Source organism: Nerophis lumbriciformis, linkage group LG06, assembly GCF_033978685.3.
Source record: "Nerophis lumbriciformis linkage group LG06, RoL_Nlum_v2.1, whole genome shotgun sequence".
NCBI classification, from domain to species: domain Eukaryota; kingdom Metazoa; phylum Chordata; class Actinopteri; order Syngnathiformes; family Syngnathidae; genus Nerophis; species Nerophis lumbriciformis.
In genome coordinates this window covers 46,401,089-46,427,233 of record NC_084553.2, presented here as the reverse complement: position 1 = coordinate 46,427,233, position 26,145 = coordinate 46,401,089, and the positions used below count along the sequence as shown (strand labels likewise).

The 26,145-nt window shown below is 39.0% G+C and overlaps 1 protein-coding gene across 3 annotated transcripts in view; it reads right to left on the bottom strand.

Annotated features, from left to right (window-relative positions):
* Positions 1-26,145, bottom strand: part of LOC133608863 (protein unc-13 homolog C) — a 384,474-nt gene that overhangs the window by 171,559 nt on the left and 186,770 nt on the right. For all 3 annotated transcript variants that reach the window (XM_061964459.2, XM_061964461.2, XM_061964460.2), the window contains exons 13-14: positions 19,163-19,319; positions 16,953-17,021 (exon numbers count right to left, since the gene is read on the bottom strand). In XM_061964459.2, the coding sequence (XP_061820443.2) occupies positions 16,953-17,021; positions 19,163-19,319 (226 nt within the window). The remainder of the gene's footprint in view (positions 1-16,952; positions 17,022-19,162; positions 19,320-26,145) is intronic.

The window sequence follows — 26,145 nt, the reverse complement described above, 5'->3', positions numbered from 1 at the left end:
ACACTGCGGCGCGAGCGCGATGACGTCACGTTATCGATGGGAAAATCCATTTTTTGACAATATCATTTGCCTGAGTGGCTGGGAGACCCCGAGAGTAACAAGCGGTAGAAAATAAATTAGAAAGGATACATTTAAAAAAAAAAAAACTTGACTTCCCGCGGGCCGGACTTTGGACGCTGGCGGGCCGTATTCGGCCCGTGGGCCGTAGTTTGGGTACCCTGATCTAAACTTTACCGCTACTTTTTTCAATACTTTTATCGTCATATTTTCTAGAATGTCCTTGTTCTATTTTTGGCCAAAGTAAGAGAAAGAAAACAATCTGAAGTTGTCTTTATATTTTAGTTTTAATGCCATGGTTTCAATAGTCCGGCCCGCGTGTGCACAGATTTCCTTCCAAAAAAAAAAAAAGGGCAGCATAAAATAGAGAGTAGATCCAGCAGGAAATAGACATTATAAACAAAGAGAGGAAGCAAACATAGAAGCGGTCGGACAAATAAAAAACAACAACTTGAGACTTCCCCCGGGCCGGATTTTGGACACTGGCGGGCTGTGTTCTGCCCGCAGGCCGTAGTTTGGGGACCCCTGCGCTATACTGCTGCAGAGCAGTCTGTTTATATAAATCAGTGATTCTCACATTTTGGTACGCAGGCTCCATCAGCATGCGACTGTGAATTGTTCTTGTTTGCGGATGACTCGGCCCTGCTGGTATCAGACGAGGACAAGTCACAGGTGGAGAAAATCTTCAGTGCTGAACTCTGTAGAACTTGCACCTGGCTCGCTGACAACAAGCTATCCATACACTTGGGTAAAACAGAATCCATCCTGTTTGGGTCCCACATCAACCTTGAGAAAGTCAATGACTTCACTATAAAAGTGGGCGACAATGTTATCACCTAGGTTCCATTCTAGAGGCTAATCTTTCCTGTGATAAAATGGCAACCAAGGTAATCAAAAAGGTCAACCAACGAACGAGATTTCTCTATAGAATCTCCTCTCTGGTCAACAAAAGCACCATGAAGATTCTGGCGGGAACTCTCGTTCAACCCTTTTTAGACTACGCATGCACCTCCTGGTACCCTAGCACCTCCAAAACCCTCAAATCTAAACTCCAAACATCCCAGAACAAGCTAGTCAGATTACTTCTAGACCTCCACCCCAGATCCCACCTCACTCCTACCCACTTCTCCAAAGTGGGCTGGCTCAGGGTGGAGGACAGAGTAAAACAACTTGCACTGAGCCTTGTCTATAAAATCCGCTACACCTCCCTGATACCGAAGTACATGTCAAACTACTTCCTTAACGTAAATGACCGCCATAACCACAACACCAGGGGGAGCTCTACTAACCACGTTAAACCCAGATTCCGATCTAACAAAGGTCTTAACTCATTCTCTTTCTATGGCACATCAATGTGGAATGCGCTCCCAACAGGTATAAAAGAAAGGGCATCTCTATCCTCCTTCAAAACCGCAATAAAAGTACACCTCCAGGCAACTTCAACCCTAAACTAACACCCTCCCCGGATTGTTGTTAATAATCAAATGTAAACAATCAAATGCAGATATTTTTCTTATGCCTTCTGATCTCTCTCTCTCTCTCTCTCTCTATATATATATATATATATATATATATATCCACTACTTGCTGTACATATCGTACCAAGTCAGACCTACACTGTTTCAATATCCATTTCTCTGTTCTCAATTGTTGATGACTGATGATAACAACCAAACCCCCCCCCCCCCCCCCCACCCCCCCGGATTGTAAATAATGTAAATAATTCAATGTATACACCCTGATGATTATCTTGTGTGATGACTGTATTATGATGATAGTATATATCTGTATCATGAATCAATTTAAGTGGACCCCGACTTAAACAAGTTGAAAAACTTATTCGGGTGTTACCATTTAGTGGTCAATTGTACGGAATATGTACTTCACTGTGCAACCTACTAATAAAAGTCTCAGTCAATCAATCAATGGTATGCCAAAGAATCACTTGATTAAAGTACAAAGTTGTATGTTCTTATATTCAAACACAGTGTTACTGTTCAAACTGTGTGTAATGTTACAGTGGCCAAAATGATAAAAACACTTTTGCCTTGTTTTTAATCAATGTTGTTCATTACTGTGGTACTTGGAGCGGCACGTTTTTTTCTGACGAGGTACTCGGTGAAACGAGTTTGAGAACCACTGACATAGAGGATCTTTGACGATCATTTTTGCAGTTGGTCCTCAAAAACAGCAGAGCACTCAATTTCAGAGAGGATCTTTGACTAGATATCTTGCATTAGATCCTTAAAACAGCAGAGAGCGCTTGTTAAGGATCTTCGCTTAACATTTTTTGCATTACAGAGGATCTTTGACATAGCATTTTTAACTAGCCTCAGCTGCAAACCAACACGTCGTCTTTCTTCAAACGTGAGAGGGTCAACCTCGGTTCACTGCGTGGCGCCACCAGCTGACTGTAGTCTGTGTCTGACAAAGTGGTGCTCAGGTGGGCACACACAGAGGAAAAAATGAGCAAGGGGGGTTAAAGTGCATGATGTACCTGCAATGTGGGCGCATGTGTATGGATGTAAATGTGTGTGTGTGTGTGCGCCTGTGTGTGTGTGTGTGTGTGTGTGGTGTCTAACAAGATCAGCGCTCATGGGATTGTTCTGGAAGCTTATATAATAAATGTCAGGAATTCAATCTGCCTGAGTAGAATAGTGCTGCACCTTTCGTGGCCCGGCTATCAGAGAGACAATTCTATGTTTTTTTTTTTATTCTGGCATGTTTCAGTGCACAGTCTTTTCGAGCCAGCTACATTCAGGGGGTGTCCAATATGCGGCACAAGGGTTATTTGCGCACTGCTACCACTTTTTTTTATTTTATTTTTTTACTGACCTACAATATCTTCTAAAACTAACATTACAAAGGAAGAATAGGGCCATAAAAAAGAAAACAATAAATAAGGTGACCTTTGACCTCCGTTAACAAAGCAAAAATCAATAGAGTTATTAGAGTTATGGCTGTGACTTAAGAGGAGGAAAAAAGCACTAGCAATGATGACGAGAAACGTTCACCAGCTTGACTTTTGAGCTAACCTTGAATAGATTTCTTGCTGGAACATAGGAAGCATTATTTGTACATAATGACACAGAGAGTAGTGATGATAAACAGGCCTGGGCCGATAACAAATCTTGCATGATGCAATGCATGATGCAAGACACACCTCTCACTTTTAACATGTACCTTAACTCTCAAAATATAGCAACAAAGCCGCTAAAATGCATTACAGACCATTTTTTTCCACGTCTTATTCTCCGGCAAACCAGGCGCGTATGAGGTGTGTTACGAAGGCAAGTTATGCCACACCTACAGTTACACTACACTGCCACAGTTCCTTTATAATTTGTTTATGAGTGAACATATACTGGAAGCACCAAGCCCACATTTGAGACAATAAGCTTCTACTTTTTCCTATGCTTTGATCCCTGCGGCTTATGAAACGTGCGGCTAATTTACAGATTTTTCTTCGCTGATGGCCATAATGCAAATAGTTTTTTTTTAAAAACAGCAAAGACACTGAAAAGTTGTGTTATTGTTTGTGCTATGGCGCCATCTTTTGGACGTGTTTACTCAATGCAGGTGCTGCAGTGCCCTTCTGTTCACACTTCAGAGCTTTCAACCGGAAGTACAAGTGCTGTCCCGTCCTCATGCAGTCCTTAGCGTCTCTACTCGTATGGATACTTCCTTTATCACTCCAAGCAAAGTTTGTAAGTTTTACAGTATAACTAAAACGGTTTATACTTGCTAAACCGTCGCATGTGTGATGTCTGTTGAAGTGTTTTCATGCATATTTGTACTTGCTAATGTAATCTAACCGAAAGTAAAACTGTCCATAGCTTTTTTGCTCAAAAGGATTCTTCAGTCATCGCTCCAAGCAATGTTTGTAAGTTTTAAAATTTAACTAGCACAATTTATATTTACTAAACCGTCCCATGTCTGATGTCTGTAAGAGTGTTTTCATGTATATTTGTGCGTGCTTTCGTAATGTAATCAAGCGAGCGTCGTTAGCATTAGCTAATATGCTACCACATTTACGAGTGTCTGTGTTAGCATTATTAACTTACAAACCCCATTTCCATATGAGTTGGGAAATTGTGTTAGATGTAAATATAAACGGAATACAATGATTTGCAAATAATTTTCAACCCATATTCAGTTGAATATGCTACAAAGACAACATATTTGATGTTCAAACTGATAAACATTTTTTTTTTTGCAAATAATCATTAACTTTAGAATTTGATGCCAGCGACACGTGACAAAGAAGTTGGGAAAGGTGGCAATAAATACTGATACAGTTGAGGAATGCTCATCAAATACTTATTTGGAACATCCCACAGGTGTGCAGGCTAATTGGGAACAGGTGGGTGCCATGATTGGGTATTAAAACAGCTTCACTAAAAATGCTCAGTCTTTCACAGGAAAGGATGGGGCGAGGTACACCCCTTTGTCCACAACTACGTGAGCAAATAGTCAAACAGTTTAAGAACAACGTTTCTCAAAGTGCAATTGCAAGAAATTTTTCAACATCTACGGTCCATAAAATCATCAAAATGTTCAGAAAATCTGAAGAAATCACTCCACGTAAGCAGCATGGCCGGAAACCAACATTGAATGACCGTGACCTTCGATCCCTCAGACGGCACTGTATCAAAAACCGACTTCAATCTCTAAAGGATATCACCACATGGGCTCAGGAACACTTCAGAAAACCACTGTCACTAAATACAGTTTGTCGCTACATCTGTAAGTGCAAGTTAACGCTCTACTATGCAAAGCGAAAGCCATTCATCAAAAACATCCAGAAACGCCGCCGGCTTCTCTGGGCCCAAGATCATCTAAGATGGACTAATGCAAAGTGGAAAAGTGTTCTGTGGTCTGACGAGTCCACATTTCAAATTGTTTTTGGAAATATTCGACATCGTGTCATCCGGACCAAAGGGGAAGCGAACCATCCAGACTGTTATCGACGCAAAGTTCAAAAGCCAGCATCTGTGATGGTATGGGGGTGCATTAGTGCCCAAGGCATGGGTAACTTACACATCTGTAAAGGCACCATTAATGCTGAAAGGTACATACAGGTTTTGGAACAACATATGCTGCCATCTAAGCGCCGTCTTTTTCATGGACGCCCCTGCTTATTTCAGCAAGACAATGCCAAGCCACATTCAGCACGTGTTACAACAGCGTGGCTTCGTAAAAAAAGAGTGCGGGCACTTTCCTGGCCCGCCTGCAGTCCAGACATGTCTCCCATTGAAAATGTGTGGGCACATTATGAAGCGTAAAATACGACAGCGGAGACCCCGGACTGTTGAACGACTGAAGCTCTACATAAAACAAGAACTAGAAAGAATTCCACTTTCAAAGCTTCAACAATTAGTTTCCTCAGTTCCCAATCGTTTATTGAGTGTTGTTAAAAGAAAAGGCGATGTAACACAGTGGTGAACATGCCCTTTCCCAACTACTTTGGCACGTTTTGCAGCCATGCAATTCTAAGTTAATTATTATTTCCAAAAAAAAATAAAGTTTATGAGTTTGAACATCAAATATCTTGTCTTTGTTGTGCATTCAATTGAATATGGGTTGAAAAGGATTTGCAAATCATTGTATTCCGTTTATATATACATCTAACACAATTTCCCAACTCATATGGAAACGGGATTTGTACATTGGCTCTCTGTCTCTATTGTTTCAGTTTCATAAATTCCTCAGTAAACTCACCGAGACGTCACCGTGGCGTTATGGAGTCTGTTTAGCTGATTGGAGAGCTGGCTTACACAGCTAGTGGGTCCATGACGATGACTTCTGTTTTGTTTGATAAGCCATTTTACTGCCGTGTTGCAGACACCGTTTGAAAACAATTAAGATATGTAAATAAACATTTACAAAATCCTTCTGTGTAAACAACTCATGTTGCAACGTATATATCTGCAGCTTATAGTCCGGTGCGGCTAATATGTATAAAAAACAACATTTATATGTCTCTATATACAATATAGATATTGTTTTTTTTCTTTTGTGAGTGCGGCTTGTATACCGGAATGCTTTATAGATGTTCTTCAGCACTGACTCTGTGCTTATGCATGGAAAAAATGTTTTACAGTATTTGGTACTGACAATACGGAAGAAAAGCAGGTATCGTTTTTTTTTTTACGTGTTAGTATCGACTTTTGACAAAACTAGATCTGAGTGAGCTACAGAGGCCACCTTGTATTGAATGCCAATTAAAACACTAATAAACTACTTAAAACACTAATAGACTACTTCCATGGACATAGAAAAAATAAAGCTGCCAAATGTCGTTTCAGGGGGAGGTGACCATGATATTGACCTTGGCTGAAAAAAGACAGGGTTCTTGATCTGACATATATATATATAAAAAAAAAGTTTGGGGGAAGATTTGTTGAACATTACATCCAACAAAAAGGTGACAAGGACCGTGCCTTCAATTTGACCTTTTTCCTCCGCCACCGCAGCCATCCAGGTTGAGATATCGCTCAAAAATTTATAGTGTTTCTCCTCTGACACAGACAAATAATCCCTGAAAGTTTAAAGGACAACTGCTGCACAGTATTGAACAATGTTGCAGCCAACAAACCTCTACGGGTGGCTGGGCCGAGTCTTAACTGTGGTGCCATCACCATACTGTACATTACTGTAGTTTACTGCACAAATAGATCACGGAGGAAAAGCACCGTGGGAGTACATAAAACACCTCGACACTTAAAAAAAACAAAAAAACATGAAAGAGCGGCACAACGCCCCCCTGCCTGTGCTTATCATCAAACAACGCCGTGTGTGTCGAACAGGTCAACTGGAAAATCCTCCACGTACAGTGGAACATCTGTGCCGCGGGAGCAAATGTTGGAACGTCACCAAACTACTGACCATGAAGAATCGACCTCCATCGCTTAAACAAACATGATGTTGGATGGCATGTCAGTAGATTGCCACTTGTTATTTAGAGTAGCGTTTTTTACAGATAGGTAGACAATGTAGGTACAGCAGTCAGTGTAGAGGTTGTATACTACCGTATTTCCCGGACTATAGAGCGAACAGCAAGTCAGAATTTTGTTTTTTTCTATAAATTAGCCGCACTGAACTATAAGCCGCAGATATATACGTTGTTAAATGAGTTACTGACACGGAAATATACAGTACATGTTTATTTACATACCTTCATTGTTTCCAAACGGTGCCTGTAACACGGCAGTAAAACGGATGATCAAACAAAACAGAAGTCATCGTCATGGACCCACTAGCTGCGGAAGCTAGCTTTCCAATCCGCTAAACAGACTCAATAACTCCAGGGGGAGCTCCACAAACCATGTTAAACCCAGATTCCGATCTAACAAAGGTCTTAACTCATTCTCCTTCTATGCCACATCCATATGGAATGCACTCCTAACAGGTGTAAAAGAAAGTGCATCTCTATCCTCCTTCAAAACCGCACTAAAAGACCACATCCAGGCAACTACAACCCTAGACTAACACCCTCCCGCCACCACATCCCACCTCCCCGGATTGTAAATAATCAAATGTAAATAATCAAATGTATAAACTTGTTCTTATGCTTTCTGAGCTCACTATGTTCACCGCTCGCTGTACATAGCCTACCAAGTGAGACCTACACTGTTACAATGTCCATTTCTCAGATGATATAATTGTTGATGACTGAAGTGCTGATAGGGCAGTACGGTGGAAGAGGGGTTAGTGCGTCTGCCTCACAATACGAAGGTCCTGAGCAGTCCTGCGTTCAATCCCGGGCTCGGGATCTTTCTGTGTGGAGTTTGCATGTTCTCCCCGTGACTGCGTGGGTTCCCTCCGAATACTCCGGCTTCCTCCCACCTCCAAAGACATGCACCTGGGGATAGGTTGATTGGCAACACTAAATTGGCCCGAGTGTGTGAATGTGAGTGTGAAAGTTGTCCGTATATCTGTGTTGGCCCTGTGCTGAGGTGGCGACTTGTCCAGGGTGTACCCCGCCTTCCGCCCGATTGTAGCTGAGATAGGCTCCAGCGCCCCCCGCGACCCCGATGGGATTAAGCGGTAGAAAATGGATGGATGAAGTGCTGATATCAACCAAACCTAAACCCCCCGCCTCAACCCCCTCCACATCCTACCCCCCGGATTGTAAATAATGTAAATAATTCAATGTATATACTCTGATGATTAACTTGTGTGATGACTGTTTTATGCTGATAGTATATATTTATATCATGAATTAATTAACTTAAAGGCCTACTGAAATTAATTGTTTTTATTTAAACGGGGATAGCAGATCCATTCTATGTGTCATACTTGATCATTTCGCGATATTGCCATATTTTTGCTGAAAGGATTTAGTACAGAACAACGACGATAAAGTTCGCAACTTTTGGTCGCTGATAAAAAAAAGCCTTGCCTGTACCGGAAGTAGCGTGACGTCACAAGTTGAAAGTCTCCTCACATTTCCCCATTGTTTACACCAGCAGCGAGAGCGATTGGGACCGAGAAAGCGACGATTACCCCATTAATTTGAGCCAGGATGAAAGATTTGTGGATAAGGAACGTGAGAGTGAAGGACTAGAGTGCAGTGCAGGACGCATCTTTTTTCGCTCTGACCGTAACTTAGGTACAAGGGCTCATTGGATTCCACACTCTCTCCTTTTTCTATTGTGGATCACGGATTTGAATTTTAAACCACCTCGGATACTATATCCTCTTGAAAATGAGAGTCGAGAACGCGAAATGGACATTCACAGTGACTTTTATCTCCACGACAATACATCGGTGAAGCACTTTAGCTACGGAGCTAACGTGATAGCATCGGGCTTAACTGCAGATAGAAACAAAATAAATAAACCCCTGACTGGAAGGATAGACAGAAAATCAACAATACTATTAAACCATGGACCTGTAACTACACGGTTAATGCTTTCCAGCCTGGCGAAGCTTAACAATGCTGTTGCTAACGACGCCATTTAATCTAACTTAGCTACGGACCTCGACAGAGCTATGATAAAAACATTAGCTCTCCACCTACGCCAACTCTCATCTGCTCATCAACACCGAAGCTCACCTTGCGTTCCAGCGATCGACGGAGCGACGAAGGACTTCACCCGATCATCGATGCGGTCGCCGGCTAGCATCGGATAGCGCGTCTGCAATCCAAGTCAAAGTCCTCCTGGTTGTGTTGCTGTAGCCAGACGCTAATACACCGATCGCATCTACAGCTTTCTTCTTTGCAGTCTCCATTGCTCATTAAACAAATTGCAAAAGATTCACCAACACAGATGTCCAGAATACTGTGGAATTTTGCGATGAAAACTGAGCTTTTTGTATTGGATACAATGGCGTCCCAATACTTCCGTTTCAACCATCGACGTCACGCGCATACGTCATCATACCTAGACGTTTTCAACCGGAAGTTTCGCAGGAAATTTAAAATTGCACTTTATAAGTTAACCCGGCCGTATTGGCATGTGTTGCAATGTTAAGATTTCATCATTGATATATAAACTATCAGACTGCGTGGTCGGTAGTAGTGGGTTTCAGTAGGCCTTTAAACAAGTTGAAAAACTTATTTGGGTGTTACCATTAAATGGTCATTTGTTCGAAATATGTACTGTACTGTGCAATCTACTAATAAAAGTCTCAATCAATCAATCAATCAATGTCTTGGTGAGTTTACCGAGCGATTTGTGCAACTGGAACAATACAAAAAGAATGCCATCTTAAGTTAATAATACTAACACAGCCACTCGTAAACGTAGGGTGACCAGGTGTCCGGATTTAGGCCGGACAGTCCGGATTTTTAATGCCCTGTCCGGCGTCCGGCGCAGCATCAAGCCGGACACGTATTTGTCCTCCTTTTTGAGGCACTAGGCTTGAAGAGCGGAGTTTTTTCATCTTTGCTGGGCTGCAGCGCAATAGCCAATCAAAGACCGTAAAAAATGCCCCAACGCAGTAACGTATCAAATGATTGGCTAAGAGCGGTGTCGGATACAAATCTGCTTATCATTGGTTAAAAAAGTAAACAAGGGTTCATGTGCTTCTGCGGCATAACATTGACAGAAAGTTAGCATCATGCCAAAACGCAAGACCTCGTTTGATTCTGAATGGATAAAAGAGCACGAATTTATAACGAAAAGCAGTCGAGACTCATTCCATGGCTTCTGCACACTTTGTCGATGTGATGTCGACGTAAGTAGTCAGGGGAAAGCTGCAATTGAACGGCATGCGGGTACGGATAAACATAAAAGTAATAAACGTGCGGCAGGTACCTCTTCAATGAGGACATTTTTCCGTGAAGTTTTGTCGCCCCTGGATGACAAGATAACTGCTGCGGAGCTGTGCAAGGCGTACCATGCTGTAAAGCAGTGGTTCTCAAATGGGGGTATACGCGTACCCCTGGGGGTATGTAATGTAATGTAAGTTCATAAACTGAACATCAAATCAAGTAGGCTATTCCATTCATTACCATAAATCCAGAGTTTCGCCCATGCCATGGTTTGACCCTCACTAAAATGTCTGTCAAAAAGAACTGTGAAAAGAAATGCAACAATGCAATATTCAGTGTTGACAGCTATATTTTTTGTGGACATGTTCCATAAATATTGATGTTAAAGATTTCTTTTTTTGTGAAGAAATGTTTAGAATTAAGTTCCTGAATCCAGATGGATCTCTATTACAATCCCCAAAGAGGGCACTTTAAGTTGATGATTACTTCTATGTGTAGACATCTTTATTTATAATTGAATCACTTGTTTATTTTTCAACAAGTTTTTAGTTATTTTATATATTTTTTTCCAAATAGTTCAAGAAAGACCACTACAAATGAGCAATATTTTGCACTGTTATACAATTTAATAAATCAGAAACTGATGACATAGTGCTGTATTTTACTTCTTTATCTCTTTTTTTCAACCAAAAATGCTTTGCTCTGATTAGGGGGTACTTGAATGAAAAAAATGTTCACAGGGGGTACATCACTGAAAAAAGGTTGAGAACCACTGCTGTAAAGCATCACCAGCCCTACAGAAGTTTAGACTGCGGCATGAAAGTGGACCGGGAGATTTTCAGTGACTAGCCCACAGCTAAAGGGATGGCCTGTGGCCGAACAAAAGCCAAGGCATTGTGCGAGAACGTCATCACTCACTATTCGGTACAGGAACATACCGACTACATAAAAGAAAACAACCTACCCTTTTCCGTGGCAACCGACGCCTCAAATAAAGCAACAAACAAGTGTTTTCCCATTGTGGTAAGGTATTTTCACTTTGATGAAGGCATCCAACATGTCCTGTTGGATTTTTATAGTGACAGCAACGAAACGTCAGAAGCCATAACAAACCAGCTGCTGGCAAAACTTGAGATGTCTGGCTTAGAGGTGAAAAACATGTCTGCATATGCAGCAGACAATGCCAGTGTCAATTGTGGCAAACATAACAGTGTGTATCAGAAGCTGAAACTGAGCCAAAAAGATGTGCTCCCTGCAAACTGTTTGGCCCATATTCTGCATAACGCAACCAGATATGCAGCAAGCAGCCTTGATGTTGATGTGGACAATTTTTTGTGTCATTTTTTTAAAATTATATATGTTAACTACATTTAAGTCCACACATGTTATGCTTTGTGGCACTCTGCACTTGAAAAGATTCATCTCAGTGGTCACTTTTTGAACACCACAATGTATTGAATAAATACAAATACTGTTAACAAACACTTGACTTTAATATTTTTTCCTATTCAGCCACACAAACATCATCTTTAAACCACTCAAAATTGTACTATAAATAAGAGTATATCAGAGTCCTATGTACACCATAATAATTTATTGATATGCCGCATAATGTCCTCCTTTTTGGTGTCATGGAAATGGTCACCCTACGTAAACGTGTTGGCATGTTAGCTCATGCTAACGACGCCAGCGTCATTACATTACCATAGCACGTACCAATATGCATGAAAACACTCCTGCAGACTTGCTCTCTTTGTTTCACTGCTTCAGTTTAAGCTAGCTAGCTGCTAAGCTAGCCCTGGTCGAAACCTTTACTTCTCATGGAGAAGTTGTTCCTCTTAGAGGAACATGTCCGCCAGTTAAAGCAGAGTAACTTCGTAACATTAGATACCGTGGACACGTCTGCTAGAGATAGCCGTAATGAGCTAGGTAGCCCCCTTTGTAGCAGCCCTAAACAGCATACAAGCTACGTTCCGTCGGCTAAGACGCATAACAGAATTAGCCCGTTAACTGGTCCTACACCCCAGTCTACCAGCCACCATACCGCGATGTAAACAGGTGAAAATTTGGGGTCCATGGCACGAATACATTTTATACACAATCGCCTTATATTAGGCCGCATTATGTGAAGTGAAGTGAAGTGAATTACATTTATACAGCGCTTTTTCTCAAGTGACTCAAAGCGCTTTACATTGTGAAACCCAATATCTAAGTTACATTTAAACCAGTGTGGGTGGCACTGGGAGCAGGTGGGTAAAGTGTCTTGCCCAAGGACACAACGGCAGTGACTAGGATGGCGGAAGCGGGGATCGAACCTGCAACCCTCAAGTTGCTGGCACGGCCGCTCTACCAACCGAGCTATACCGCCCCAATTATATATCGAACATTGAGTGTATCGTCTATTCAGTCAAATAATTGCTGAATAGACGGTACACTCAAATATTATATAATTTCATAGCTGCTGGATGACTTATGGGGCTGATTCAAAATAAATTAAATGAATGGTGTCTGTCTCTGTTTTTTTTATAGCTCAGTTACAAAGGATGGAAATGATAAGGATGGAAAGGATAATGCACACAAAGGCACAAGAGGGCGAAAACAAAAGGTATAAAGTAGACCAAAAATGTACCATAGTAGCAATATAAAATGTAACATATATGTAATATTTACATATTATATATATACATTATATAATATATACTGATATATTATATTATATTATTATATAATATATAAATTATATAACAAATCCCAATTACAATGTATAATATTACAGTATATGTAACAGCTGCAGCAAAAAAAAAGGGCAGCATATAGGAAATATATCGATATAATATATCTTCTATATGAAAAACATTTATTGCAATATGTACTTTAATGTTTTTGGATCATTACAGACGCATGAATGCACTGTGGTTTTGTGATGGTCCGCCGCATTCCTGCAGAGTACACCGTCAGCATGCGTGAAATAAATTCTGCTGTCTAAAGATTGACATTCGATGTTTGCACATAAGGTGGTCAGGATATATATGTTTGTTGCGTGTTCAACAACATCTCACACAGGTTAGAGGGAATAATAACATGAATGTGGGGGGAAATGAGTGTTTCCATGGGCACATAATGTCAGTAGTACACACACACACAACTTTAAATAGGGCAATCTGAACTATTTTAAATTATACACCCGGTATTAGTTGAAGACGCCTACTTATAGTGCTTGCAATTTTAAAGTTTACACACGCTGTTTAGCACTTGTTATTTGGATGTTAGTAGGTCAGGCCTTAAGTGTGAGCACCATTGTTATCTCGCACTACTTTAATCCTTTTGGGCATGCTATTCACCACAGTTGCACAGGTTGTTACTGGAATTATTTTCCACTTCTCCATGATGACATCACCTCTTGTGTGAGGATGTCCCACAGGTGCTTATATGGGTTCAGGTGTGGAGGGAACATCCTCGGCCATTCCATCATCGTCACCTTCCTCGGCAAGGCACTTGATCATTGTGGGCTTGTTGAACAACTACCACGTTGCCTAGTTCCTCGTTTTCCAAGGGAGTAGACCAAAGGTCCCCAAACTACGACCCCGGGGACATCTCAAGTATATATATATATATATATATATATATATATATATGTATGTATGTATGGATACATATGTTACCAGTTTCATTTTGCCTCAATTTTCACTTTAAGCGTGAGTGAAGAATGCGTGTAAAATGCACTTCCGACCTGATAAGTCTTGATAAGTCCGAAAGAGAAAGAGATGATACAGTATTATTTGGTCATAGATGCTATATGGTGGTTGTTTGAACACACTGCTAGTCCTGCGTAGTCCCACTGTTTAATGCCTCAGTCACACGCAAGAATCTCACAGCAATGAGGCAAAATTACAGTGGTACCTACTGTACATACAGTATATGTATGACATATATATTTGTATAAATTTATGTATATATAAATACATGTGTATATATATATATAAATGTATGTGTATAAATATATACATATACACATATGTATATATATTTTGTGTATGTATGTATATATGTATATATATAAATATATATTTGTGTATATATGTGTATATATATATGTATATATGTGTATATGTAGATATATATGTATATAAATGTGTATATATATATATATATATATATATATATATATATGTATATATATATATATATATATATGTCTTAATAAGGTTATCCAAAAAATAGTGCTCGATACCGTAGTAGAGCGCAATATATGTATGGAGATTTCATCAGAAATCTCCTGATGATTGAGGGTACCCCCCCTCATGAAACAGGCCTGTAGAGATGAAATAGTCTTGTGATTTTTTTCCCCACACATACATATATATATATACATATACATATATATATATATATATATATATATATATATATATATATATATATATATATATAAGTGTATTTATATGTGTGTATGTATAATGTGTGTGTGTGTATATAAATATATATGTATATATATATGTGTATATGTGTATATGCAGATATATATGTATACAAATGTGTATATATATATATATATATATATATATATATATATATATATATATATATATATATATATATATATTTATACATATAAGTGTATATATATATGTGTGTATGTATAATGTGTGTGTATATATATATATATATATATATATATATATATATATATATATATATATATATATGTATATATGTGTATGTATATATATATATATATATATATACAGGTAAAAGCCAGTAAATTAGAATATTTTGAAAAACTTGATTTATTTCAGTAATTGCATTCAAAAGGTGTAACTTGTACATTATATTTATTCATTGCACACAGACTGATGCATTCAAATGTTTATTTCATTTAATTTTGATGATTTGAAGTGGCAACAAATGAAAATCCAAAATTCCGTGTGTCACAAAATTAGAATATTACTTAAGGCTAATACAAAAAAGGGATTTTTAGAAATGTTGGCCAACTGAAAAGTATGAAAATGAAAAATATGAGCATGTACAATACTCAATACTTGGTTGGAGCTCCTTTTGCCTCAATTACTGCGTTAATGCGGCGTGGCATGGAGTCGATGAGTTTCTGGCACTGCTCAGGTGTTATGAGAGCCCAGGTTGCTCTGATAGTGGCCTTCAACTCTTCTGCGTTTTTGGGTCTGGCATTCTGCATCTTCCTTTTCACAATACCCCACAGATTTTCTATGGGGCTAAGGTCAGGGGAGTTGGCGGGCCAATTTAGAACAGAAATATCATGGTCTGTAAACCAGGCACGGGTAGATTTTGCGCTGTGTGCAGGCGCCAAGTCCTGTTGGAACTTGAAATCTCCATCTCCATAGAGCAGGTCAGCAGCAGGAAGCATGAAGTGCTCTAAAACTTGCTGGTAGACGGCTGCGTTGACCCTGGATCTCAGGAAACAGAGTGGACCGACACCAGCAGATGACATGGCACCCCAAACCATCACTGATGGTGGAAACTTTACACTAGACTTCAGGCAACGTGGATCCTGTGCCTCTCCTGTCTTCCTCCAGACTCTGGGACCTCGATTTCCAAAGGAAATGCAAAATTTGCATGGTTGGGTGATGGTTTGGGGTGCCATGTCATCTGCTGGTGTCGGTCCACTCTGTTTCCTGAGATCCAGGGTCAACGCAGCCGTCTACCAGCTGGGCTCTCATAACACCTGAGCAGTGCCAGAAACTCATCGACTCCATGCCACGCCGCATTAACGCAGTAATTGAGGCAAAAGGAGCTCCAACCAAGTATTGAGTATTGTACATGCTCATATTTTTCATTTTCATACTTTTCAGTTGGCCAACATTTCTAAAAATCCCTTTTTTGTATTAGCCTTAAGTAATATTCTAATTTTGTGACACACGGAATTTTGGATTTTCATTTGTTGCCACTTCAAATCATCAAAATTAAATGAAATAAACATTTGAATGCATCAGTCTGTGTGCAATGAAAAAATATAATGTACAAGTTACACCTTTTGAATGCAATTACTGAAATAAATCAAGTTTTTCAAAATATTCTAATTTACTGGCTTTTACCTGTATATATATACACACACACACATCGAGTAGACTATCCTGTGCTTCAGAATATCACAGTATATGTGGAATTCCTGTTTGTGTCAATGAACCACAGATTGGCGCAATGCAGGCAGCACTCATGCAGCCCAAGACCAAGGCCACTACCGTATTTTTCGGAGTATAAGTCGCACCTGCCGAAAATGCATAATAAAAAAGGGGAAAAAACATATATAAGTCGCACTGGAGCCCGGCCAAACCATGAAAAAAACTGCGACTTATAGTCCGAAAAATACGATAATTTGTTGTTGATTGCTACTCATTTGCCTGTGTGTTGTGTCATTTTAAATATATGATAAAAAATCCATACAAGTTACAGCAACTACTCTGAATTATGTCCAAGTTCCAATCCAGTAGTATTGCCCCTCAGGAAGACATAATAAAAAAGGGTACTGAATGTGAGGCATTGGTAAGGTGACCTTAGTTCTGTGTCATTACACACTGAGTCACGTTGTTATATATAGCACCTTCCTGATGGGTCGCAGAACACCTTTCATAGCTGCTATGAGCATAATTATTTAACAGTCGGAGTGCAAACACGCTCGGTGCAAATAATTAACACTTACCCGATACTTGGACAGGTCGATCCGCAGCGAGTTGTGCAGCTGGTCCAGTAATTTCACAAATTTCTCCCTCTATGGGCAACATAAATCATACACATTTTAGTCACGATAATTGCATCGTTTGGATCAAAACGGTTGTTTTTGAATGGAAATGTACTTATTGTGTGGGAGCATTATTTCATCATTTCACTTTATGGCAAGATCAAAGTCTCATTGGCCAGTTTGTCAATACAGAAACACTTAAAAAAAAAAAAAGAGTGCTGTCTAATAAACTACATTGTGTGGCACAACTGCTCGAGACTTATTATGACACTGGCATGGAAACAGGAGTTCAGAACATTCAGCTATAAAGTCTCCCACCATTTGATTGCGGAATTAATTACTATTAAATACAGTCTTACCTCAACTTGAGAGTGGCCAAACTTAGTGTTTTGATATAAGAGCTGTCTCTCGGCTGATTGTTATGCTTTAAGTTGCAAGCGAGAATTGGAGTTACAAGCGTCACTGCCATTATTTGGCGTAGCACAGGGGTCACCAACGCGGTGCTTGCGGGCACCAGGTCGCCCGTAAGGACCAGATGAGTCGCCCGCTGGCCTATTCTAAAAATAGCTCAAATAGCAGCACTTACCAGTGAGCTGCCTCTATTTTTTAAATTGTATTTATTTACTAGCAAGCTGGTCTCGCTTTGCTCGACATTTTTAATTCTAAGAGAGACAAAACTCAAATAGAATTTGAAAATCCAAGAAAATATTTTAAAGACTTGGTCCTTCACTTGTTTAAATAAATTCTTTTTTTTTTTTTTTACGTTGCTTCTTATAACTTTCAGAAAGACAATTTTAGAGAAAAAAATACAACCTTAAAAATGATTTTAGGATTTTTAAACACATATACCTTTTTACCTTTCAAATTCCTTCCTCTTCTTTCCTGACAATTTAAATCAATGTTCAAGTACATTTATTTTTTTCATTGAAAAGAATAATAAATGAATTTGAATGTAATTCTTCATTTTAGCTTCTGTTTATTCGACGAAGAATATTTGTGAAATATTTCTTCAAACTTATTATGATTAAAATTCAAAAAAAATATTCTGGCAAATCTAGAAAATCTGTAGAATCAAATTTAAATCTTATTTCAAAGTCTTTCGAATTTCTTTTAAAATTGTTCAATTTGAAACATGTGCACTTAGAGAAAATATAAAAATAAAGTGTTGCATATTGATATTTATCTGTTTCTATATATATTTATTGTGAGAAATCATTAAAATGATCAGTGTTTCCACAAAGATAAATATCATGAATTATTAATAATAACAGAGTTGAAGGTAAATTGAGCAAATTGGCTATTTCTGGCAATTTATTTAAGTGTGTATCAAACTGGTAGCCCTTCGCATTAATCAAGAAGTAGCTCTTGGTTTCAAAAAGGTTGGTGACCCCTGGCGTAGCATATGTGGCATTGAACACGACAAAACTTCCGATCTTACTCGCTCGAGCTAAAGATTGACACAGGTTTGTTTTTCCAACCATGGGAAGGAAGAACATCAGTGTGAAAGGACAGTGCTGGAAAGAAGAAGTGGATGCAATTAATTGAATTAAAAAATAAATCATCAAAATCATGGACGGGATTGTTGCCAACAATTACCAGACAAGTATGCGAAAATATCTAATCGGTGACCATTTATCCATGAAAATATGGAAAAGCTGCTGATGGTGTGTTTGACTAAGAAACAGCTAGAAGGAAATACTGTAAAAGTCTACTTTTTGGGTTGCAATTGAGGGTTTAATCACCAAATGCTTCCCGAGCACGGCCACCGCTGATGCTCACTGCTGATGCTCACTGCTCCCCTCACCTTCCAGAGGGTGAACATGGGGATGGGTCAAATGCAGAGGGTAATTTCACCACACCTGGTGTGTGTGTGACTATTGTTGGGACTTTATCTTTAACTTTTCAAGGTACATGCTGTACATTATTATTACATTACTTTATAGAACTAGTGTAGTTGCTACAATGCAATGCATTTCCGAGCTAAATGTTTGATTTTCTTTGGAAAAAACACGTTACATGTTAAAATTGTGCTGATCTGGCGAGGACAAGCACCAATTTAAATTAGTTTCATTGTGAGATGTTGATTTGAGATACTGGTGTTGTGAGTGAAGAGCTCTGTAGTAGTGTAAAATGTTATACATCAAAAAAATCAATAATGCATACACACTTACCCCAAAATTAGAAGCAGCGAATCGGTCCGAAGCGGAGGCAGTGGTAGTGGTGGTGGTGGTCGTGTGGGCGAAGTAGGCGTTGATATTAGCGAGCAGGTTGCTCATCACTGCCGGCACACCAGGACACATGTATTTGGCGGACAAGCAGGAGAAATGCCTGCAGTGGAAAATGAACGATGATTATCTATTAGTATACATGCTTTTTATTACTGTAGGAATAATTAAGGAGAACAATAAACGTCATACTGTACACATTTAACTTTGAAAAGCTTGGCTGGTATATGCACACCTGAATCAATATGTCCTTAAGTAATCGCCACATTACTGATGGGCCAAGCAATCTCCTCTGATAGAAGAGTTCATATTAGAAGAGATGAGGAGCTCGGCCATGAATTATGGATATGTATTTATATGAATGAGAGCTAGTCCATTAAAGCCAACGATGTATCAAGTTGAATTAGTGCTGTCTAGCGACTCATTTAAGAATATATAAAAAATTATTAATCACACTTCTAAATGTTGATTAATCACAGTAAATGACTTGCTTGCTTGATTTAAATTGACATTAAAAATACCACAATATTTTGGCACGAATGCGATGTTATTGGTCATACACGGATATTTTTAAATGCTACACTTCATTCATGTGCTAGAAACTTGGTACCGACATACTGGTATAGTATAAAGGGCACATTTGCAATCAATCAATCAGTCAAACTTTATTTATACAGCACCTTTCTTAAACAGGCAAGTGGCAACACAAAGTGCTTTACACAAAAAAAACAAAAACAATAACAAGATGGAAAAAGAAAAAAAACACACACACACACACAGCACTGACAATAACAGAACTTGGTATTATTGTGGTAGTATTGGGGGAAAATGTCATCTTTGAGGCTTCCACATTGGAGGATAACTACAATTATCTCTGTCTAAAATAATGTAAAAGGAATAAAATAAAATGTCAAAATTAAAACTTTAAGACATGAGTAAAACATAACATTGAGAGAATAATAGTAGTAAAAATAGCAATAAAAGGGAAAATAAGAGAACAAAATAAAAATAAGAGTTTAACATGATCAAAAAGAAGCCTGATTTAGAAGGTGTGTCTTGAAACAAACAAAACAATACAGAAAACGTTTTTTTACAGTCCTCAGGCTCTTTGGCAGGTTATTCCACAGACTAAATGGGGACGACGTGGCAAAGTTGGGAGAGTGGCTGTGCCAGCAACCTGAGGGTTCCTGGTTCAATCCCCACCTTCTACCATCCTAGTCATGTCCGTTGTGTCCTTGAGCAAGACACTTCACCCTTGCTCCTGATGGGTCGTGGTTAGCGCCTTGCATGGCAGCTCCCGCCATCAGTGTGTGTATGTGTGTGTGAATGGGTGAATGTGGAAATAATGTCAAAGCACTTTGAGTTCCTTAAAAAAAGGTAGAAAAGCGCTATACAAGTACAACCCATTTACCATGTAAACGCCACCTCACTGTAAGTCTTTGTTCTGGTATTTGGTAAAGATTAAAAAAAAAATGCAATAATATTGCAAATAACGATGTGCACCAATAGCTAATACAGGGGTGTCAAACTCATTTTAGATGGGGGGGCCACAAGGAGAAAAATCTACCCCCAAGTGGGCTGGACTGGTAAAATCCCAGCACGATAACTTAAAAATAAAGACAACTTCAGATTGTTTTCTTTGTTTAAAAATAGAACAAGCACATTCTGAAATTGTAGAAATCATAATGTTGTTGGGGCTTTTTTTACACTTACATGTTGCGATTATTAGTATTCTATCTTTATTTGTCATTTGTATTTTTCTGGATAAATTATGTGATAGTGTTCATCAGTCAACTCATTGGTGTTAATTTTCAATCTATCAACATAATTTTTTTAAAATCAAGATCTAATTAAAGTATGTTATTTATGTAGTTTGATAATTTTCCTCGGCTGATGTACTAACATCATGTGGTTTATTTTGTACATATGTAGCATCATCTACAAAGATACAAATAATTGCTATTGCGACATCCAGTGGACACATTTAGAACAGCTGTTTCTTTCATTAAAAAATCCCAGGTTCATTTTTACAAGAATCAAAATCAGAATAGTTTTTATTGCCATTGTTTGAGAACGGGTTCACAAACTATAGGATTTTTTTCTTGGTGCAATTGTGAAAAATAAAACCGTAGTTAGGGTGAAGAAACCTTTCACGATTGGAGAAGATGTTAATCATGTCAGCCGCCAAAGATATTTGTCGCAAACTTTTAGGAGAGGCCGCTGTAAAAGGTAGAGCACCGTCACCAGCTGCATTGAGGATATAGTGAAAGACAGTGAGGTGCAATTATTGAAGAGGTTTAAAAAGTCACTGTGGATGCCATCCAGGTTGACAAATCTACTGATATTAACAACAAGGCAATACTAAATTTTTTATGTGCAATATATTTTTGATGTGGATGTCCATGGCAATATGCAGGGATGGAGTTGCTTCTATGACCGGACGACTGTCTGCTCTAACAACCCAGATTAAGGAGGTTGCAGCTGAATGTGAGACCACGCACTTGTCATTCACGAAACAATGTCAGGTGATCTTCACAGCGTACTGAATGACGGTAAAGTTATTCAACTTACCAGGGCACATGGGTTCAACTTCCGCCTGTTTGAGCAGCGATGTGAGGAGATGGATGCCGAGCACAAACATCTTGGCTTACATACCGAAATAAAATGGCTATCAAGGGGAAGATCACTGCCCATAGTGTTTTGAGTTACGAGAGCAGCTGCATAGATTTCTCTCGGAAAAAAAAAAGTCACCGCTGAGGGCTCGTTTTAGTGACAAGGAATGGGTCGCCAAATTAGCTTACATTTGCGACATATTCAATCTACCCAATTGACTTAATTTGTCACTGCAGGGACAACTAATACCGGTGTTGGAGTTGGCAGATAAAATAGCAGCTTTCAAAGCCAAACTGGAATCGTGGGGCGGCGAGTCGACAGGGGAATATTTGACATGTTTCAAACATTAGCAGGGATTTTGGATGATCACCTGGGCCAGCACTCTGACGGACCACCTGTCTGTGCTGTTACAAGAGTTAGAGCGCTACTTTCCAACCACAAACGACCCAGGAAATGCAAATGAACGGATCCGCGACCCATTCGCGAATAAACCTGACGAATCGAGCGTGTCTGTGCAACAAGAGGATCAGCTGCTGGAGATTGAAAATGCCAGTGACCATAACCGCACAGTTCAGACTAAATTCTGGATGAAAATTAGGCCAGAATATCCTGTAGTCGCTACAAGGAAACTGAAAACACTGCAACCATTTCCAACATCATATCTGTAATTAGTTCAGTTCGGTTCAGTTTCAGTTTTTTTCGAACATGCATACGATACAATGTAATTTATCACATAATTCCAGTTGTTTCATTACAGCATGTCCGAAAAGGAGTAGCAATAAGCAGAGCTTATTTAAACCTACCCCTTTTCATACCATAGCAATGTTGTTGTTGTTGTCTGTAACAGAACAGTGAATAAATAATAAAGAAATAATATACCATAGTAAGTAAACAAATATAAATACATAAATAATCTTTATCTCAAAAAAAAAAAAAAAAAAAAAAGGGTTCAAGATGTTCATCATAATTCTTGTTATGTGCACTTTGTGAACACTTGTAGTTTGAACAGTCTCTTAAACTGAATCATATTGGTGCTTTGTTTGATTTATTTGCTTAATCCATTCCATAACTTAATTCCACATACAGATATGCAAAAAGTTTTAGGTGTTGTACGGGCATAGCAATGTTTTAAATTACATTTTTCCTCTAAGGTTATATTTCTTCTGTTGAAAAGAATTGTTGTACATTCTTGGGTAGCAGGTTCTAGTTTGCATTATACATCATTTTAGCTGTTTGCAAATGCACCAAATTGTTGAATTTCAATATTTTTGTTTCAATAAATAAAGGGTTTGCATGTTCTCTATATCCAACATAATGTAATATTCTAATTGATCTTTTTTGTAACACCGTTAGTGAATGAAGCGCACATTTGTACCGTATTTTTCGGAGTATAAGTCGCACCGAAGTATAAGTCGCACCTGCCGAAAATGCATAATAAAGAAGGAAAAAAACATATATAAGTCGCACTGGAGTATAAGTCACATTTTTGGGGGAAATTTATTTGATAAAACCCAACACCAAGAATAGACATTTGGAAGGCAGTTTAAAATAAATAAAGAATAGTGAACAACAGGCTGAATAGGTGTACGTTATATGACTCATAAATAACTGACTGAGAACGTGCCTGGTATGTTAACGTAACGTATTATGGTAAGAGTCATTCAAATAACTATAACATATAGAACATGCTATACGTTTACCAAACAATCTGTCACTCCTAATCGCTAAATCCCATGAAATCTTATACGTCTAGTCTCTTACGTGAATGAGCTAAATAATATTATTTGATATTTCACGGTAATGTGTTAATAATTTCACACATAAGTCGCTCCTGAGTATAAGTCGCACCCCCGGCCAAACTATGAAAAAAACTGCGACTTATAGTCCGAAAAATACGGTAGTTGTTTCGCCATATTTCTACACAATAACTCAGATATGGTAACACTAGTGAGCAGTAAAGAATATGAAGTGATATTTGGTCTCGAACATGTTTTGCTTTATTCATTATTGATGTATTTCTTGCTACTTTATGTTGTATATTTTTTACATGAGATTTCTTAGGGACGGCGTGGCGCAGTGGAAGAATGGCCGTGCGCGACCCGAGGGTCCCTGGTTCAATCCCCACCTAGTACCAACCTTGTCATGTCTGTTGTGTCCTAAGCAAGACACTTCACCCTTGCTCCTGATGGGTGCTGGTTAGCGCCTTGCATGGCAGCTCCCTCCATCAGTGTGTGAATGTGTGTGTGAATGGGTAAATGTGGAAGTAGTGTCAAAGCGCTTTGAGTACCTTGAAGGTAGAAAAGCGCTATACAAGTACAACCCATTTGTTAATTTTATCATTTATTATTACACCCAAAAATGTGTTTTCTTTAACCCTTTCAATATCTACTCCGTCTATTCGTATTTGTTTTTGACTTTCTCTTCTACTGTTACCAAATAACATTATTTTAGTTTTACTGAGATTCAAAGATAGTCTGTTTTTGTCCAACCAATTGAAATTATGGAGCAGACTGGACATAAGAAACACCCTGCGTGTATCAATTAGTACGTGTCCATGCACTAAATTAGTTCAATTTCTCAAATAGTTTGGCTCAAAATAAGCATCCTACAACCCATGGAAACACCTTAACAAGATTTTTTTGTTTTTAAGTCAGACTAACACACCTGGATTATGCGATTAAAAAACAGATCTGTGGAGTGTGTGTGTGCCGCTTAAGGGAACGCTTCGTATGGCGGCAACAATTGGAATAGAAAGGAAACTGTTTATTTACTTTACATCATTTTCAAGTACATGGATGGGAGAAAAACAAACAAACCGAGATGTATTTAAAAAGGTACCCAAGGAAGTGTATGATACCAGCTTCATTCGGACTCCCCACGACTGAGACATAAGATAACGCAGCAGGAATATTACAAGGCAAAGAACAAAGCGTACACAAACCTTTTTATGCTGTATTTGTGTACTCCAAACTGGTTAACAATAACTCTGTATTCCACACAACTGGCCAGCTTGTACACAACAAATAAATATGAAGTTAGCAACCTCCATCTGAAGCAGGCACGGACAGTATTTTTCTTGGAACTTAAAACTCATTGCACCAATCCACAGAACTTATTGAATAAACTTTTGAAGAAAAGTTTTCTTCAAAACAACTCTCTGAGTCTCTCCCACAAGTCTTTGCTTAGGACCTGCGTCCTCCAATCCAGCTACTCCGAGACCTTCTTATAATAATAATAATGATAATAGATTTTATATCGCGCTTTTCTATTAATAGATACTCAAAGCACTCACAGAGAAGTGAGAACCCATGATTCATTCACACCTGGTGGTGGTAAGCTACATTTGTAGCCACAGATGCCCTGGGGTAGACTGACAGAAGCGAGGCTGCCAGTTTGCGCCTACGGCCCCTCCAACCACCATTCATAATTCATTCACCAGTGTGAGCGGCACCGGGGGCGAGGGTGAAGTGTCCTGCCCAAAGACACCACGGCAGCGATTTGGATGTCAAGAGGCGGGGAGCGAACCTGCAACCCTCAGGTTTCTGGCACGGCCGCTCTACCCACTACGCCATACCGCCCCTACTTCTTGGTAGTAGTATCATGTTCGTAGCAACTCCACCGGCTACCCATCAAACATCGCATCCACTTTAAAATAATTCTCCTCACTTTCAAAGCCATCCATAGCCTCTCTCCATCATATCTCTCTGACCTGATCCATGTCGCCACGCCCTCACGTTCCCTAAGATCCTCTTCATCCATCCATTTCACTGTCCCTTTATTTAAACTGTCCACCATGGGTGCCCGAGCTTTCAGCAGCTCTGCCCCACATTTTTGGAACTCTTTACCACCAGACCTTCGCAACTTAGATTCAATATCCCTCTTCAAATCAAGACTCAAAACACACCTATTTCTGACTGCTTATTCATTGTAATCATCTTTTCTTTTCTCTTTGTTGTTTTTTTTATCCAATTTGATTTTATTGTTGTGATTTTGTACGGTGTCCTTGAGTGCCCAGAAAGGCGCCTTATAAATAAAATGTATTATTATTATTATTATTATTATTATGTAGTATTTCTTGGCACAGTCTGCTATTTAACATCAGTATAGAGACGTAATATTTGTCATTTGTGCCAATATTACAGAGGACATCAAGCAAGAACTGAGCTTTAGCGGTAAATATATCTTATTTTGACGTGACTTCATAGGTCAACCAGAAAAGCGATATATTTACCCGCGCTAGAAGCAAATAAGCACCCCCTAGTGTACGGGAGGCACACAATGTATGAACAATAAAGTTAAGTTAAAGTTAAACTACC